General features: G+C 34.6%; 1 protein-coding gene across 1 annotated transcript; it reads left to right on the top strand.

Annotated features, from left to right (window-relative positions):
* The first annotated feature begins 289 nt into the window (after positions 1-289).
* LOC134798282 (QRFP-like peptide receptor) lies at positions 290-12629 on the top strand. The gene is made up of 4 exons (XM_063770675.1): positions 290-727; positions 4227-4334; positions 11697-12035; positions 12609-12629. The coding sequence occupies exons 1-4, from the start codon at positions 290-292 to the stop codon at positions 12627-12629; spliced, it is 906 nt and encodes a 301-aa protein (XP_063626745.1).
* The last annotated feature ends 1981 nt before the right edge of the window (positions 12630-14610 follow it).

The raw sequence follows: 14610 nt of genomic DNA, 5'->3' as shown, positions 1-14610 counted from the left end.
CCATAATACGTTAAATAAACACCCATCTAAATAAACACTAACAACTATGGCTGACTTTTCGGAAGTCTCGAATGACACGGTGAAAATTTGGCTCGATTTTTTAGAAATAGCTATGGTGCGTGATAATACAAAATTTCCTTTTGCCATTTTCTTGTGCGTCTTCTTCATAGTCAGTCTGATCGGTAACCTGATAACTTGCTTTGTAATTTACTACGACAAATCAATGCATACAGTGACTAATTATTATTTGCTGAACTTAGCCGTATCCGACTTAGCACTCACGTTTACGATGCTGGAAGAAATTTTGGAGAATCTTGTTTCCACGTATGTACATAGTCAATTCACATGTCGAGTGCAGTGGTTTTCTATCCTCTGCTTATGGAATGGTGGCATATTAATTATGACTGCAATATCTATTGAGAGGTATATTGCAATTTGCCATCCGTTGAAGGTAAAAACTAATCCCGACTGTCGCAGAGTGGTGAAGATAATTGTGATTCTATGGTTGGTTTCGATCGCCGAGGCGGTCTTTGACACTCTCGACGTCGATGCTTGGAAGGTCCGAGAGACCTGGGTGTGTCATGCGATCCCAACTCTGCGGGTTCGTGTTGTAAACGGCGCACAAGCGATTGTTTCATTTGTTATACCGCTTATAATAATGACTTTCGTCTATATGTCTATTATGCTAAAAGTCAACTGTAAACGGAGAAAAAGTTCAAGAGATAAGGTTTTTAACTATCATGATCCCAGAGGAAAAATTAATAACGTTGTGGGTAAGTTCTGCGAATTGTTACCTATCGTCGGGGAAAGTGCATCGTACCGCGTAACAAAAATGCAGTAAGGTCCAATTACCTTGTACATACTCGTATTAGTTTGAATTTCGAACTCTTTCGAATTCATAAAGTTGCGCGGTATTGCACTATTCCCGACGCTATGCGATGAATTGGCACATTAGAGGATAAGGGAGGTAAGCCTAGCAATGTACAAATTGCAGAACATTCCCAAAAGGCGGAAACGTTCTCGAGAATGTTCTCAGAACATTCTGCAACATGGAAATTTATTGTTCCGCCATCTTGGATTTTTCCAAAAAAAATTTTTGTCATAGGAATCTAGAGGCCTCTATCTCCCGCCATGCCAAATCTCAGCGCGCTCGGACCAACTTGAAAAAATAAAAAAATAAAAGTCGGCCATTTTGATTTTTTTAATGCAGTTTGTTTTGTCTGGGCCCTCATTTGGTCGAGCACCCCCCACCTAGGTCTGACCGTTTGGCCGGGCCGTCATACATTTTTCTGACCGGAAGCGGTAGACCAAAAGTCGGAATTTTCTGGGGGTAAGGATACTACACCTAAACTATCGTGAATATTCATGGTATAAACTACGATAAATAAATAAATTCTCGTTCTCGAGAACATTCTCAGAAGTTACCGAGAAATTCTCATGTGGAAAGTTTCGCAACTTTGGAAAGTTCTCGTGCGTGCATTGCTAGGTAAGCCCCTTCTCAGATTTGAGAATTTTAGGTGAATATATCCGTCACGCTAACGGGGACGGCTCCTAAAATTGGTGCGACAAGGACAATTGCATCTTAAGCGAAAAATCCTGCCTAAAAATCTCGTAATCGAGGTTTCAGAATCGACTGTCCCCTCCTCCAAAACATAACCAATTGTAACGGAATTTTAAAATCTAAATGGTAATTAAATTATCTGATATCAATTAGCCCGAAAAGCAAAACAGTCCGACACAGATATTTATAATATTCATCGATGTTCAAAAACTCATTGCTCATTAAAAAAAACCAGACAAGTGCGAGTCGGAGTCGCCCACCGAGGGTTCCATACTTTTAGAGTTCCGTACCTCAAAAGGAAAAAACGGAACCCTTATAGGATCACTCGTGCGTCTGTCTGTCTGTCTGTCCATCCGTCACAGCCTGTTTTCTCCGAACTACTGGACCAATTAAGTTGAAATTTGGTACGACACATGTAAGCTTGTGACCCAAAGACGGACATGTAACGTAAACAAATGATTTTTTAACATGGGGGCCACTTTTGGGGGGTAAATGCAAAAATTAAGAAATAAAATTTTTTGATCTTAGATTATTTATTCCGCTATTTTTTCTGAGGTTTATGGGCATTTCCATTTAAAGTTGTACCATGACTCACTTGACGAGTTGAAAATATAATTTTGATTATTTGGTACTTTTTTATGTAATTCTATGAGTAAATATATTCTAGTTTATGAAACACAAAAGAGAATCGTCATATTTTTAGCATAAACCAGTTAAAATTAATATTTAATAGGATGAGGGAGGTTTTTTGCGGTCCGTTTGGTTACAAATGGTTTTTGATATAGTGAGTAAAATACATACTTGAACCAAATGTTTTTATGTTTAAAGCATAATAATGTTAATAAACAACCTAAAAACAATTATCATTGACCAATTTTGAGCAAACATTTTTCATAAAAGGGAATTTTAGGTGGTTTGGTTACGAGGTGGCCCCAAATCGTACGTTATTTTTAGGTTTATTAAATAGTTATTGGCATTACTGCCATGTGACGAATAACAATCATTAGAATTAACAAAACATGTGATTATTGTCAAAATAAAGTAATATTTTAGCTTATAAACTTTGAATAAATAATAATAAATACTTTTGAAATCAAGGGGACATTTCCAAATGGACACCCATGTAACTTAATGGACAAAGTAAAGACGAGATCACAATGATCAAAAATTTACACAAATACTCAGTGAATAAAAAAGGACTACAAAATATGTACTAAAATCAGTAGATAGAGTTTTAAACATAAGAAACTCAATATTACTTAATAAAATATGACTTATTAATTGCACATGAATTAAATAAGTATAGACAAAGTCACGGTAAAAACTATATACTCAATGTGTGTGCGACTTTACCGTGTCCGTTTGGTTACATTTTTCTAGTCCGGCTATATGTTACGCTTCAAATTGTAACCAAACGGACGTGACGATTTGTCTGATCGAGAATTAAATCTATTCAAAATAATACAAAACTAACCGCAATGTTCAACTTATTTACTTGACAAATAACTATATGAAACATGGTTTTATTGTATATAAATAGTGTTTTAGTTACTTAAGGTTCAAGCTGCATAAACAGTTGAATAAAACGGACAAAACATTGAGTAAACTTACAGGTCACACACCAGCATGCCTTGGAGGTTGCGAATTGACTGTTTTAAATCAAATTTGACGTTTAAACAAGCTTTATCTATGGTCACAGGGTTACCAGGATGAGAAAAAAGCTAAAATGTTGGTAAAAAGTATTTCGCTAAGTAGCGAAAACTGCGTAACCAACCCGGACTATGTCCATTTCACGATTTCGCGGGGACAACGTTTTTATCGAAATTAAACCCTATTATTGATGTTTTTAAAGCTCTTTTTCATCAATAACACATTTTTCAACATTTAAACTATGCCAGGCGGCTTAGCACCGTCGCGTTTTTATCCCTTGTCACCATGCCTGTCACGTTCTAACAAGTATGTAAGTGCGAAAGGGACGCGCATAGTGATAGTCGATAAAAATGGAACCGTGATGAGCCCGCAGGAATGCATTACTTGGTGTTGCCTTCATAGAAAAAATATGTGTAAAACTCCATCAAAAATTGAAGTCGGTGAAGGGGACAGTACTACGGGGTGACTTTATCGTATCTAAAAACCCGATTATAAGTAAGAAAAAATTGATTTATTGTGCATTAAACTTCATAAATGATGTGTCTATATAATATATTTCAAGAAAAAACATCATTTGCCCCGTTAAAAAATTCGTCTTAAGAGTAAATCGCAAAAAATGTAAGGGGACATGCGAAAAACTCGAGGGTACAACTTTAAATGGAAATGCCCTTATAATGATCTGTGCTTTGACTCGTCACTCACATTCAGTTTCTTGTATACCACAATACCTTCCAACTAAAGTCTTTTGATCGCCAATGATTGTTATGGGAAACTAAATACCAAATGGTAACTTTGTATATTTGTTTTTGTCTTTGATTCCAGTAGCTATGACGGCATCGTTCATCGTTTGCTGGTTGCCGTTTTTTGTACAACGAGTGCTGCTTTGTGTACTAAACATGCAACAGCTCCTCAATATCGCTGAGGTTTTTATTCCACCTTACCTTTTAGTACCTTTAATATAGTATGTTATCAAATTAATATCGATAGTAGTAAATAAATGTCACTTTCGTTTTAGTGGTGGAGTGTAGCATGGCGTGTGAGCAACTTCAATTGTTGGCTAAGCGTCGTCTTAAACCCCATTATGTTTAGTCTCGTGTCGTCAAAGTTTAGAAAATCCTTTAAGGTAATTACTAAAAACCGTACCTATACTGCAAAACGTAATTCAAGACCAAAAAAAAACAGAAAATGTTGCCACTTTTTACTAGCGCGTCTTGTATTACTTGTATTAATATATTAAAATTACTTTTTTAAATCGTAGGAGTAAAATTACTAATAAAAGTAATAAATAAATTATATATCTTAGCGTGATTATTTATCAAAAGGAATTTACTATTTTACCAACAATTTATTGCAGTGGCAACATTGTCTTACTTTTTTGGGTCTTGAGTTACGTTTTGCAGTTTAGTCATTTAATATTATGTAAGTAGTTCAGTTCATTTACTTACTTGTCATTATTTTTATTTCAGGCGATAATATGGAGAAGTCAAAATAGTCAAATAAGTAATTACTAAGCCAGCCAACTCGCCCAACCACTTCTACCGTTGCAGACTATAATTATGATGTCTTACCTATTAGTTCAAAAAAAGCCCTTTAACTTTTGAAATTGCATCTAAATATAATAGAGTCAGGCCAAGATAACTCTGCAGCGATTTTGATAGCACAGGCTGTGCATGTAAGTATGTTAAACTTCTATGAAATTATGACGTTTAAAATAATACTTGCATAGTATGTGCTACCAAAACTTTATCTGATTTGGTCTGACTTTATATGTAATAATACTCTACTTTACTCAACAAACTTAGGTTACCTTAGGTACTACGTAGTTCGGATAATGATGGTTCGCTACTCCTAATGAACCAAAGCAAGTTATTTAAGTATAGGTGTTGCAGTCAAAAGTGTGAACTGGTCAAAAGAACTTTCTGGCAGCAGTTTCGTTTTTAGGGCGTAGCAAAAAAAATAACCCTAACCTACCTATCTCTGGGAACAGTTTCGTTTTTTGGGCGTAGCAAAAAAAAACCCCTAACCTACCTATTTCTGGGAGTACTTTTGACTGATAGTAACAGTCACAATTACTATTAACCAATGATTTTCAGGTAAAACTACTTTTGACCAACATGCTCAGTCAAAAGCAGTTTTGCCTGTTTTTGTCGGTTGAAAGTTCTTTTGACCAGTTCACACTTTTGACTGCGACATAGGTACTTGCATCTGTAACTTATAGCTAACAAGCCAAAGTTACTAATTATAGGAAACATATTACTAAACATTGCTAAAATTGAATAAATTTACTTATATAGGTACACACATCCAATGCACATAAATAAGAAAACGAAAGAACATACATCATACATAGATCAAAGATACACCGAACTCGTGTTTTATATATTATTTCAAGAGAATACCTTTTGTTATAGTTTGTATTTCATTAGATTTTATTATAATAAAATTAAGAGTTATTGTTAAAATAAGAGAAGAGCAGTACCTCTTAACACAGGTAATAATTTACTTAATAAGAGGTACTAAATACTATAATGTTATCTGTAATTTACTCTTGATTGAATAAATAATTTTGATTTGATTTGATTAATATGTATAAAACTTATGAATTATCTATTAATGAAAAACAGGACATCGATGACAAATCTCTGTGGTGTACCAACAGTAGATCAAAATTAAAAGTAGCAATCCGTTAAAAAAATGCTACCTAATGCATCTTTGCAAAACCGTCAAATATTATCGGGGACTCGAAAAAACTAGTTTCACTCTTAATAATATCCCGTGATTAGCTGTAGGTAATGAGTAAGGCGAGTCGTGCATGAGTTGCGCTCAAACGCGCTTTACAGTACGTTAGGCCCTACCGAAAATACGAGATATGTATCTCTTAACATACCTAACGTATACGAGTAGGTAACTCGACCCCGGAACTCGGAACCTTATGTCTAAGATCCCACTTATATGGTCGACCTTCACCAATCTGTCTGACGGCTGAAACTATGAAAATATGAAAGAAAATATGTCCCAGGACATAAATAAATAGGGTTGCCTAAAGAAATATGGTCAAGGCTATTTTTAATAAATTTTTGAAAAAAAAATTTGTCCGGCAAATTTCACCGATTTGTCTGACGATCGAAATAAGTTTCAATGGAAAGAATACAACTTGTACAACATACTTGTACTTGTCATCTAGGTTGTCTATCTTTTTCCGGTCACTATTATGTGGTTGCCGTGTTTAAAGAGGTGATTTTATATCGATAATTGTACTCATCTGTCTGACGCTTGAATTATACATCAAAATGATGGTAATTTTATTGCAACTACAATGGCATAGGGTTGCCTGCGAAAATCCGGTCACAAATGAGGGTTGCCAGGCTTTTAATTAAAATAAGAAGGGAAGACTTTTAGCGATAACTCATAAACGGCTGAACTGATCAAGTTTGTTTTATTTTTATTTGATTGAGTTTTTTAAGCACTATTTTTATAATTTTTTTCATATTTTTTTGACAGATGTTTCAAAAGTTGGAAGGAAAAACTTTTTTTTTTTCTTTCTAAACGATTATTTCCGAAATGATTCACTTTATCAAGAAATGTTGTTTAAAGACCCCTATTCATTTTGAAAGGCCTATCCAACGATACCACACACTATGACTTTGAAAAGATAAAAAAATTGACACACATTTTGTTTCTTTCAAAGCGATTATTTCCGAAAATATTCACTTTATCAAAATATGTTTCATCTAACCCCTATTCATTTTGAAAGACCTTTCCAACAACATCCCACACCATAGGGTTGACACGAAAAAAAAAATATTTCATACATTTAGTTTCTTTCGAGGCGATTATTTCCTAAAATATTCACTTTATCAAAGTTGAAGAACCCTATTTATTTTAAAATTCATATCAAATGACTTCTTACAACATATGTATCAAACGAAAAAAAAAAAAAAGAATAAAATGTATGTGACCATGATAGATCTTTTGAAATAAATACGGTTTTTTAGAAAACATTTTTTGATGAAGTGGATATTTTAGGAAATAATCGCCTCGAAAGAAACAAAATGTACGTGAGGATTTTTTTTTCGTGGCAACCGTATGGTGTGGGATATTGTTGGAAAGGTCTTTCAAAATGAATAGGGGCTTTAGAAGAATATTTTTTGAACAAGTGAATATTTTCGGAAATAATCGCTTTGAAAAGAACAAAATGTGTGTGACAATTTTTTTATCGTTCCAACCTTATAGTGTGTGGTGTTGTTGGATAGGCCTTTCAAAATAAATAGGGGTCTTAAAACAACATTTTTAGACAAAGTGAATATTTTAGGAAATAATCGCCTCGAAAGAAACAAAATGTATGTGAGGATTTTTTTTTCGTGTCAACCCTATGGTGTGGGATGTTGTTGGAAAGGTCTTTCAAAATGAATAGGGGTCTTAAAACAACATTTTTAGACAAGGTGAATATTTTAGGAAATAATCGCCTCGAAAGAAACAAAATGTATGTGAGGATTTTTTTTTTCGTGTCAACCCTATGGTGTGGGATGTTGTTGGAAAGGTCTTTCAAAATGAATAGGGGTTTTAGAAGAACATTATTTGATAAAGTGAATATTTTCGGAAATAATCGCTTTGAAATAAACAAAATGTGTGTGACAATTTTTTTATATTTTCAACCTCATAGTGTGGGGTGTCGTTGGATAGGGCGTTCAAAATGAATAGGGGTCTTTAAGCAACATTTCTTGATAAATAATCGTTTAGAAAGAAAAAAAACAAGTTTTTCCTTCTAACTTTTGAAAAAACTATCCAAAAAATATGAAAAAAAATCATGAAAATAGTGCTTAAAAAACTCAATCAAATAAAATTAAAACAAACTTGATCAGTTTAGCAGTTTATGAGTTATTGCTAAAAGTCTTCCCTTCTTATTTTAATTAAAAGCCTGGCAACCCTCATTTGTGACCGGATTTTCGCAGGCAAACCTATACCATTGTATTTGCAATAAAATTACCATCATTTTGATGTATAATTCAAGCGTCAGATAGATGAGTGCAATTATCGATATAAAATCACCTCTTTAAACACAGCAACCACATAATAGTGACCGGAAAAAGATAGGCAACCTAGATGATTTATGTTGTACAAGTTGTATACTTTCCATTGAAACTCATTTCGATCGTCAGACAAATCGGTGAAATTTGGCGAAAAAATTTTTTTTTCAAAAATTTATTAAAAATAGCCTTGACCCTATTTCTTTAGGCAACCCTATTTATTTATGTTCTGGAACATATTTTCTTTCATATTTTCATAGTTTCATCCGTCAGACAGATTGGTGAAGGTCGACTATATGGGGGATCTCCTACTATTAGGAAAACTACACCCGTGGACCAGAACACGGTCCCTCACACGATGGTGTCTTGCAGCGGACTCTGCTCTTAGGTAGGTACCGAGAGGGAACAGAAAACGTAAAACTAAACAAATTATTAAAAAAAATTAAATTTATTTATTTCCATAAAAAAGTACTTAAGTCTACATACATATGTGTGAAAAATTGCGAGTATAAGATTATGTGCGCGGTCACTAAACTCGCGTTTAGTTAGGCCATTTGAAGTAAGAACATAATCAAAAAGTAATTACTGAGTAACCCTGTTGATATAGCTTGTTTTGTAACTGCAGACTCTGAATGTGTACGTTAATGAATTAATTTTGGCATGAAAAGTCAACTAAACTTAATAAAAGATAATGGAAAGTTGCACGTAAACATTATCCACTTACACAAAATGTCTACAAATTTGCTAAATGAACTCTAGGTAGACGTATAATGAATAAACAAAAATTATCGGATTAAAATAATGTTAAAACAATGTCCAACTCTAGCGATGGTTCTGATAAATTGAATGTGGAATTGTGGTCTTCAATATGGGCTGAGGTATATACATGGTCTAATAAAACATGGTCTTCTATTCCCAGAGTGACACGGGCCTACGTCACAATAACATTGCCACTTTATTTCAACATAACATGTTACATGGGTACATTATACCTATGGTTAATAAGTTAAAATATTTCTTTATAATTTTAAAATTTTCATTTATATGTATTTTATCTTAAATTTTACAATAACACGTCATTTTTAATTATTCGTTAGCAATATCTTCCGATTCACGAAAGAAATTTCAGACGTTCGGGTAATTCTGTTTACATTACTGGCAACACAGGATAGCGCTGTCACATTTGACAATTCGGATCTAGATAACTTCATGCCCTGACCGTCATCCTTGTCGAACGCGTGTTAATTGTTATTTCCTTCTCGCTCAGTGTCAGCAGTCGCAGTGTTTTCCAAACTTTTCACGTCGTAAGCTTGGTAATTAATGTGTAACTGTGAATTAGTTTTTCAAACGTTTGTCTTGTATAGATAAATAAAGTTTAATTTAATACATTAGATTTGTTTTATTTTACTATATTTCTACATGAAGAACTTAAAATGAATGCCGTTAAAATAATTTTCACCGTTGGTTAAAATTCTCCCACATTTTAAAGTTTGAGAACCTGTAAACTGCATGATGACGTAGGCCCGTGTCAGTTAGGTCATACGCGAATCTCGAAATAGAGTACCAGGCGGAGTATATTATTATACCATGGGTATATATAGAAACTGACTGTGCTAAAATGATCGTGGCCGGTCTTATGTGCATAGTCTCCTCGGAAATCTGTTGACTTATTAGTCTTATTACGTAATTTATGACTTATGACGATAAGATCATGCACACTACAACCAACTACTACTTACTTGTTTAACCTGGTGATATCGGATGTGATTCTTACTTTTGCTCTTATGTTTGAGTTAGTAGGTGATGTTTACTCAATGGTTTTCAGTGACCTGTTTATGGAACCATACTTGTGTTAACCATGGCCGCGCTGGCGATGGAGAGATACATTATCGAGTGTACATCCTTTGGAAATTAAGTCAAGCCCGTCGATGAACCAAGAGCATAGCAAGTGGTTCGAAAAATTGAATCTTGAGCGTTTCGAGGGTTTTAAGCGAGGGTTAAACGAGGGCGTGAGTAACAATTTGAGGCGAAGCCGAAAATTGTTAATAAAGACGCCACGAGTATTTTTTGACTCAGTTAAACAACGTTGCATACAATACTTTTTCTACGACCAAGCACTTACTTTGAAATAAAATTGAAAATTTAACAAATCTTTTTAATTTCAAGAAGTAGCAAAAATGGTGGGTACGGGCGGGAAAAGAATGACTGAATGAAATAAAAAAAAAAAACATGTCTATGGTTCACTTATTTGTCAGAGATGACATTTAAAATAAGGTTGGCAACACTGTATTTCATTCAATATTTTTTAAGTGTTTGAACAATACCTACTTATTGTCTTCTTAGTATGATACAAAGCAGGATTGACTAAACGTTTTATATGTTAGAAATTGATAACATTTCTTTTAAATCCCCCTATATCTTGTATATCTTAAACACTTATTGAAATCGTACGGTGAACATAAGTATTTTTAATTGTTCAAGAAAGATTGCAGGAAAAATAAGTAAAAAAAGCCAGAAACATTATTTCATAAGTACTGAAAGTAATTTAAGTAGGTATATGTATTGCTTTTTCTGACAACCATATGTTTTTATTTATTGACTTTTTTACAGTATATATTAGCTTCCCTTGTATAAAATATCCTTGACCGCATTGCGTGTTAGTTTCATCCTATCGGAACATTGGACCTTTACTGATATGAACTTCATAAGATAATATTATCATAAAATTCTTAAACTAGCTTATGCCCCCGACTTACAGGCCAATTCGAGTTTTAATTATTAGACCTGTTTCCAATAATTATGATACTGATCTAATAACTAAAACTAGAATTGGCCTGTTAGTAACGACTACCGCAGTCGCGATATTGTCATCCACCCACCTCGTCCGTTTACTACTGTTGAACGAATTTGCATCTATCATTTCACTTAATTACGGAATAAAAAGCACAGTCTATACATTATTCTGTCGATTAATCCAGTGAACCGTTTTTGCGAGATAGAGCAACAAAAATCTTATCTTCTCAATATCCAACCAACCACATTTCCTACTTATAATATCTTGTTTAATATAGTTTAATAACATATTAATATTAATAGGATATCACCCGCTTAACATAACTAGTATTACTTACTAGGTCAACAGTTTCAAGTTCATCACGGAACCTTAAAAAGATAACTATATTCACGTCACAAGTTGTTGAAGTGTGCGGCGCATAATAGAGTCATGACATGCACAGTGGACAATTTACTGTGAGACTAGTAGATACCACGACTGCATAAAGGGCACTGTACTAATTGAAACGCAGGCCGACATTTACTTACAACGTTCAACCAGACAAACACACGTGCCGTGTGCGTTCAGTGTCGTCAAGATGGGAGGAGAATTACTTGTGGTGTTTGTTTTAGTTATTATTCTTGTTACAAAACTATCTGTGTTAATAAGTAAAACATCGTGCAAGTCAAAGCTTCCTATGACAGGCAAAGTTATTATAGTGACAGGAGCTAATAGCGGGTTAGGGTTTGAAACGGCCAAAGATCTGGCGAAACGTGGAGGTCGAGTCATCATGGCCTGTCGGAACGAGCACCGCGCGCTCGCTGCCCGCGATTCAATCATCAAAGAGACAGGTAACCCAGAAGTCGTCTACAAGCATCTCGACATGTCGTCCCTTGCGTCGGTGCGACGATTCGTTGAGGACATCGACAACACGGAGAAGCGACTGGATGTCCTCGTCAACAACGCAGGAGTCAACGGCTGCGGGGATCGTTTCACCGAGGACGGCATTGTCGAAGAGATGCAGGTCAATTACTTCGGAGCATTTCTCTTAACTCTTCTCCTTCTGCCTCTACTGAAGAAAACCGGGGCGAGCCGGATAGTAAATGTTAGTTCCACTTTACACTTTTTTGGACGGATAAATTTGGAACACATAAATAAAAAAGGCTATTACTTGGACATGTTAACATACAGCAACAGTAAGTTGTGCATAATTTTGTTTACCGTTGAGCTAGCTCGAAAGCTGAGAGGATCAGGTGTTACGGTGAACGCCGTACACCCTGGGGTAATTATGACTAACATCACTGCTACATCATGTGCACTTGAACGGTTTTTGTTTTCTTCTCTTTGTTGGATTTCTTCGAGAAATGTTGTGGAAGGGGCGCAAACAATTATATACTTAGCGGTAGCGAAGGAAGTTGCAACTACCACTGGAAAGTACTTCATAGATTGTAAAGAGAGATACATGACTAGAATGGCTACAAATAAGAAACTTGCCGCTGATCTGTGGAATTACTCAGAAAAATTAGTGGGCTATGAAGAACCAAATAAACATGAGTAAAGTGGCACCGTTATTGTGTAAATAAAATAACAATTATAGATGGTCAACAAAAGTGAGTGAACTAATTAAACTAATTATTAATTTCGTTTAGTAGTACCACTGTATATATATTGTATGTAAATAAATTATTTAAAAAGAAAAATAAAATAAAAAATCTTATACTCTGAAAGTGAATAATTTTTAACTGTGAAGTATAATTTGTTGTATCGTCCATTGTGATAATTAACTCCCGTTTACATCAATAAATATCGTTTTACCATAATGAATAAGCCTCATAAGCTCATTAGCTTTTATGTACTTTCATTGCTTGAATACTATTCTGTAGTAAATGTAGTAATAAAGTCAAAAGTAAAATCAGATATTAATATTATATTTAATAAGTGGTAAAAATTAACCATGATGTAATTAGATTAATTAGGGTGAAAGCCAGCCATCACTGACTCGAACTAATGAACCAAAATGTCTCGTCAGAAATCGGTGCCTTTCCCTTATAGTGCCGTAGGTTCAGAGAGCGAAGTGTTTGATAAATCGTACCGCTTTTTTTTTAGATAATACAGTTGCCAAAAATCCTGATTTTTTGACTCGATAAAAAAAACCGGCCAAGTGCGGGTCGGACTCGCGTTCCAAGGGTTCCGTACATTACACAATTTATAAAAATGTTTTTTTTTTATGTGAAACGTGAATGAAATGTCTTTAAAAAACCCATAAGGGTCGGATCAAAAACTAAATAATTAAGTCCGACTCACGCTTGACTGCACATTTCTAATAGGTTTTCATGTGATCTATAGATAAAAACCTATTTCGTGTATTTTTTTTCAAAATTTTAGACCCCTAGTAGTTTCGGAGATAAAGGGGGGAGGGGGAATGGTCATTATTTGCCTATTTTCTTAAATTACTTCTAAACTATTTATCTTAACTTTATAATAAAATATATACATATTTGAGATTCTCACAATGAGCTCTTTCATTTGATAGGTATATAACACGATATAGTTTGCAAAACTTTGTTTTTTAATTGTCTCATTTACCCCCCAAAAGTGGGATATTCGCAGACGGTTTAGAACGCAAAATGACTAGTGTAATATTGTGCCTATATCACTTTTAGTCTACATCGCGAACGGTCTAGAACGCAAAATGCGTACATCATTTTCGTCGTTTTATCTTTACGTTAGCGATGTCGACGGAGCCCCGCTGTCGCGAACCTAACCTACCCTAGTGATATAAATAAGTGGTCATTTTGCGTTCTAGACCGTTCGCGATGTAGACTAAAAGGAATATAGGCAAAATATTACACTAGTCATTTTGCGTTCTAGACCATTCGCGACTATACCCCAAAAGTGCCCCCTATGTTTAAAATTCATTGGCTTATTATTAACCGGGCAACTAAAATATTAAACAGGAACTTTCACTGGGCATATAATAATATAATTTGGCTGTGCATTAATATTTTAGCACCAATAAATTTATATTAGCCTCAAATTTAAGCATCATATTATTAAAAAACTGGCAGCAAAATCAAGCCACCCAAAAAAATATAGGGAACTTGAATTGATAAAATAGGTTGGCGTCTAAAATAATAAGTTGGCAACTAATATTGTAAAGCGATCATAAAAGGATGATGTTCCTCTCCCATACAAGTTTGGCCCAACACTCGCTAAACATGGGTGGTATATTGTTAGGCTCCAAACATCAAATGAAAGTCCCGACAGTTATTAGAAATTCACGGACACTTCACAGAACATTATAAAAGCGGAATTTCTCTACGATTTTGAGGTTAGGAATTCTGCCTCGTATCGGGCCATGTTAAATATTATTATGCCTTATTACAAGGAAATAAGGTGCCGTAAATAGTGTAAACATATCGATGATATTGGGCGTTTAAAGGCTGTCAAGGAACAAAAATCGAATGAGTTGGTATTCGGTTAATACTTGCATTTTTGTAAATAAAGTAATATATTTAACTAGACGGGCCCGCAGCTCCGCTCGCGTAAATGAAATAAAGAGTGTGTCAACCCTGCCAGGGTTCATAACGGTGATAGGG

Source organism: Cydia splendana, chromosome 1 (assembly GCF_910591565.1).
Source record: "Cydia splendana chromosome 1, ilCydSple1.2, whole genome shotgun sequence".
NCBI lineage: Eukaryota > Metazoa > Arthropoda > Insecta > Lepidoptera > Tortricidae > Cydia > Cydia splendana.
The sequence above is the reverse complement of the archived record's forward strand: the minus strand, read 5'-3'. Positions and strand labels throughout refer to the sequence as shown.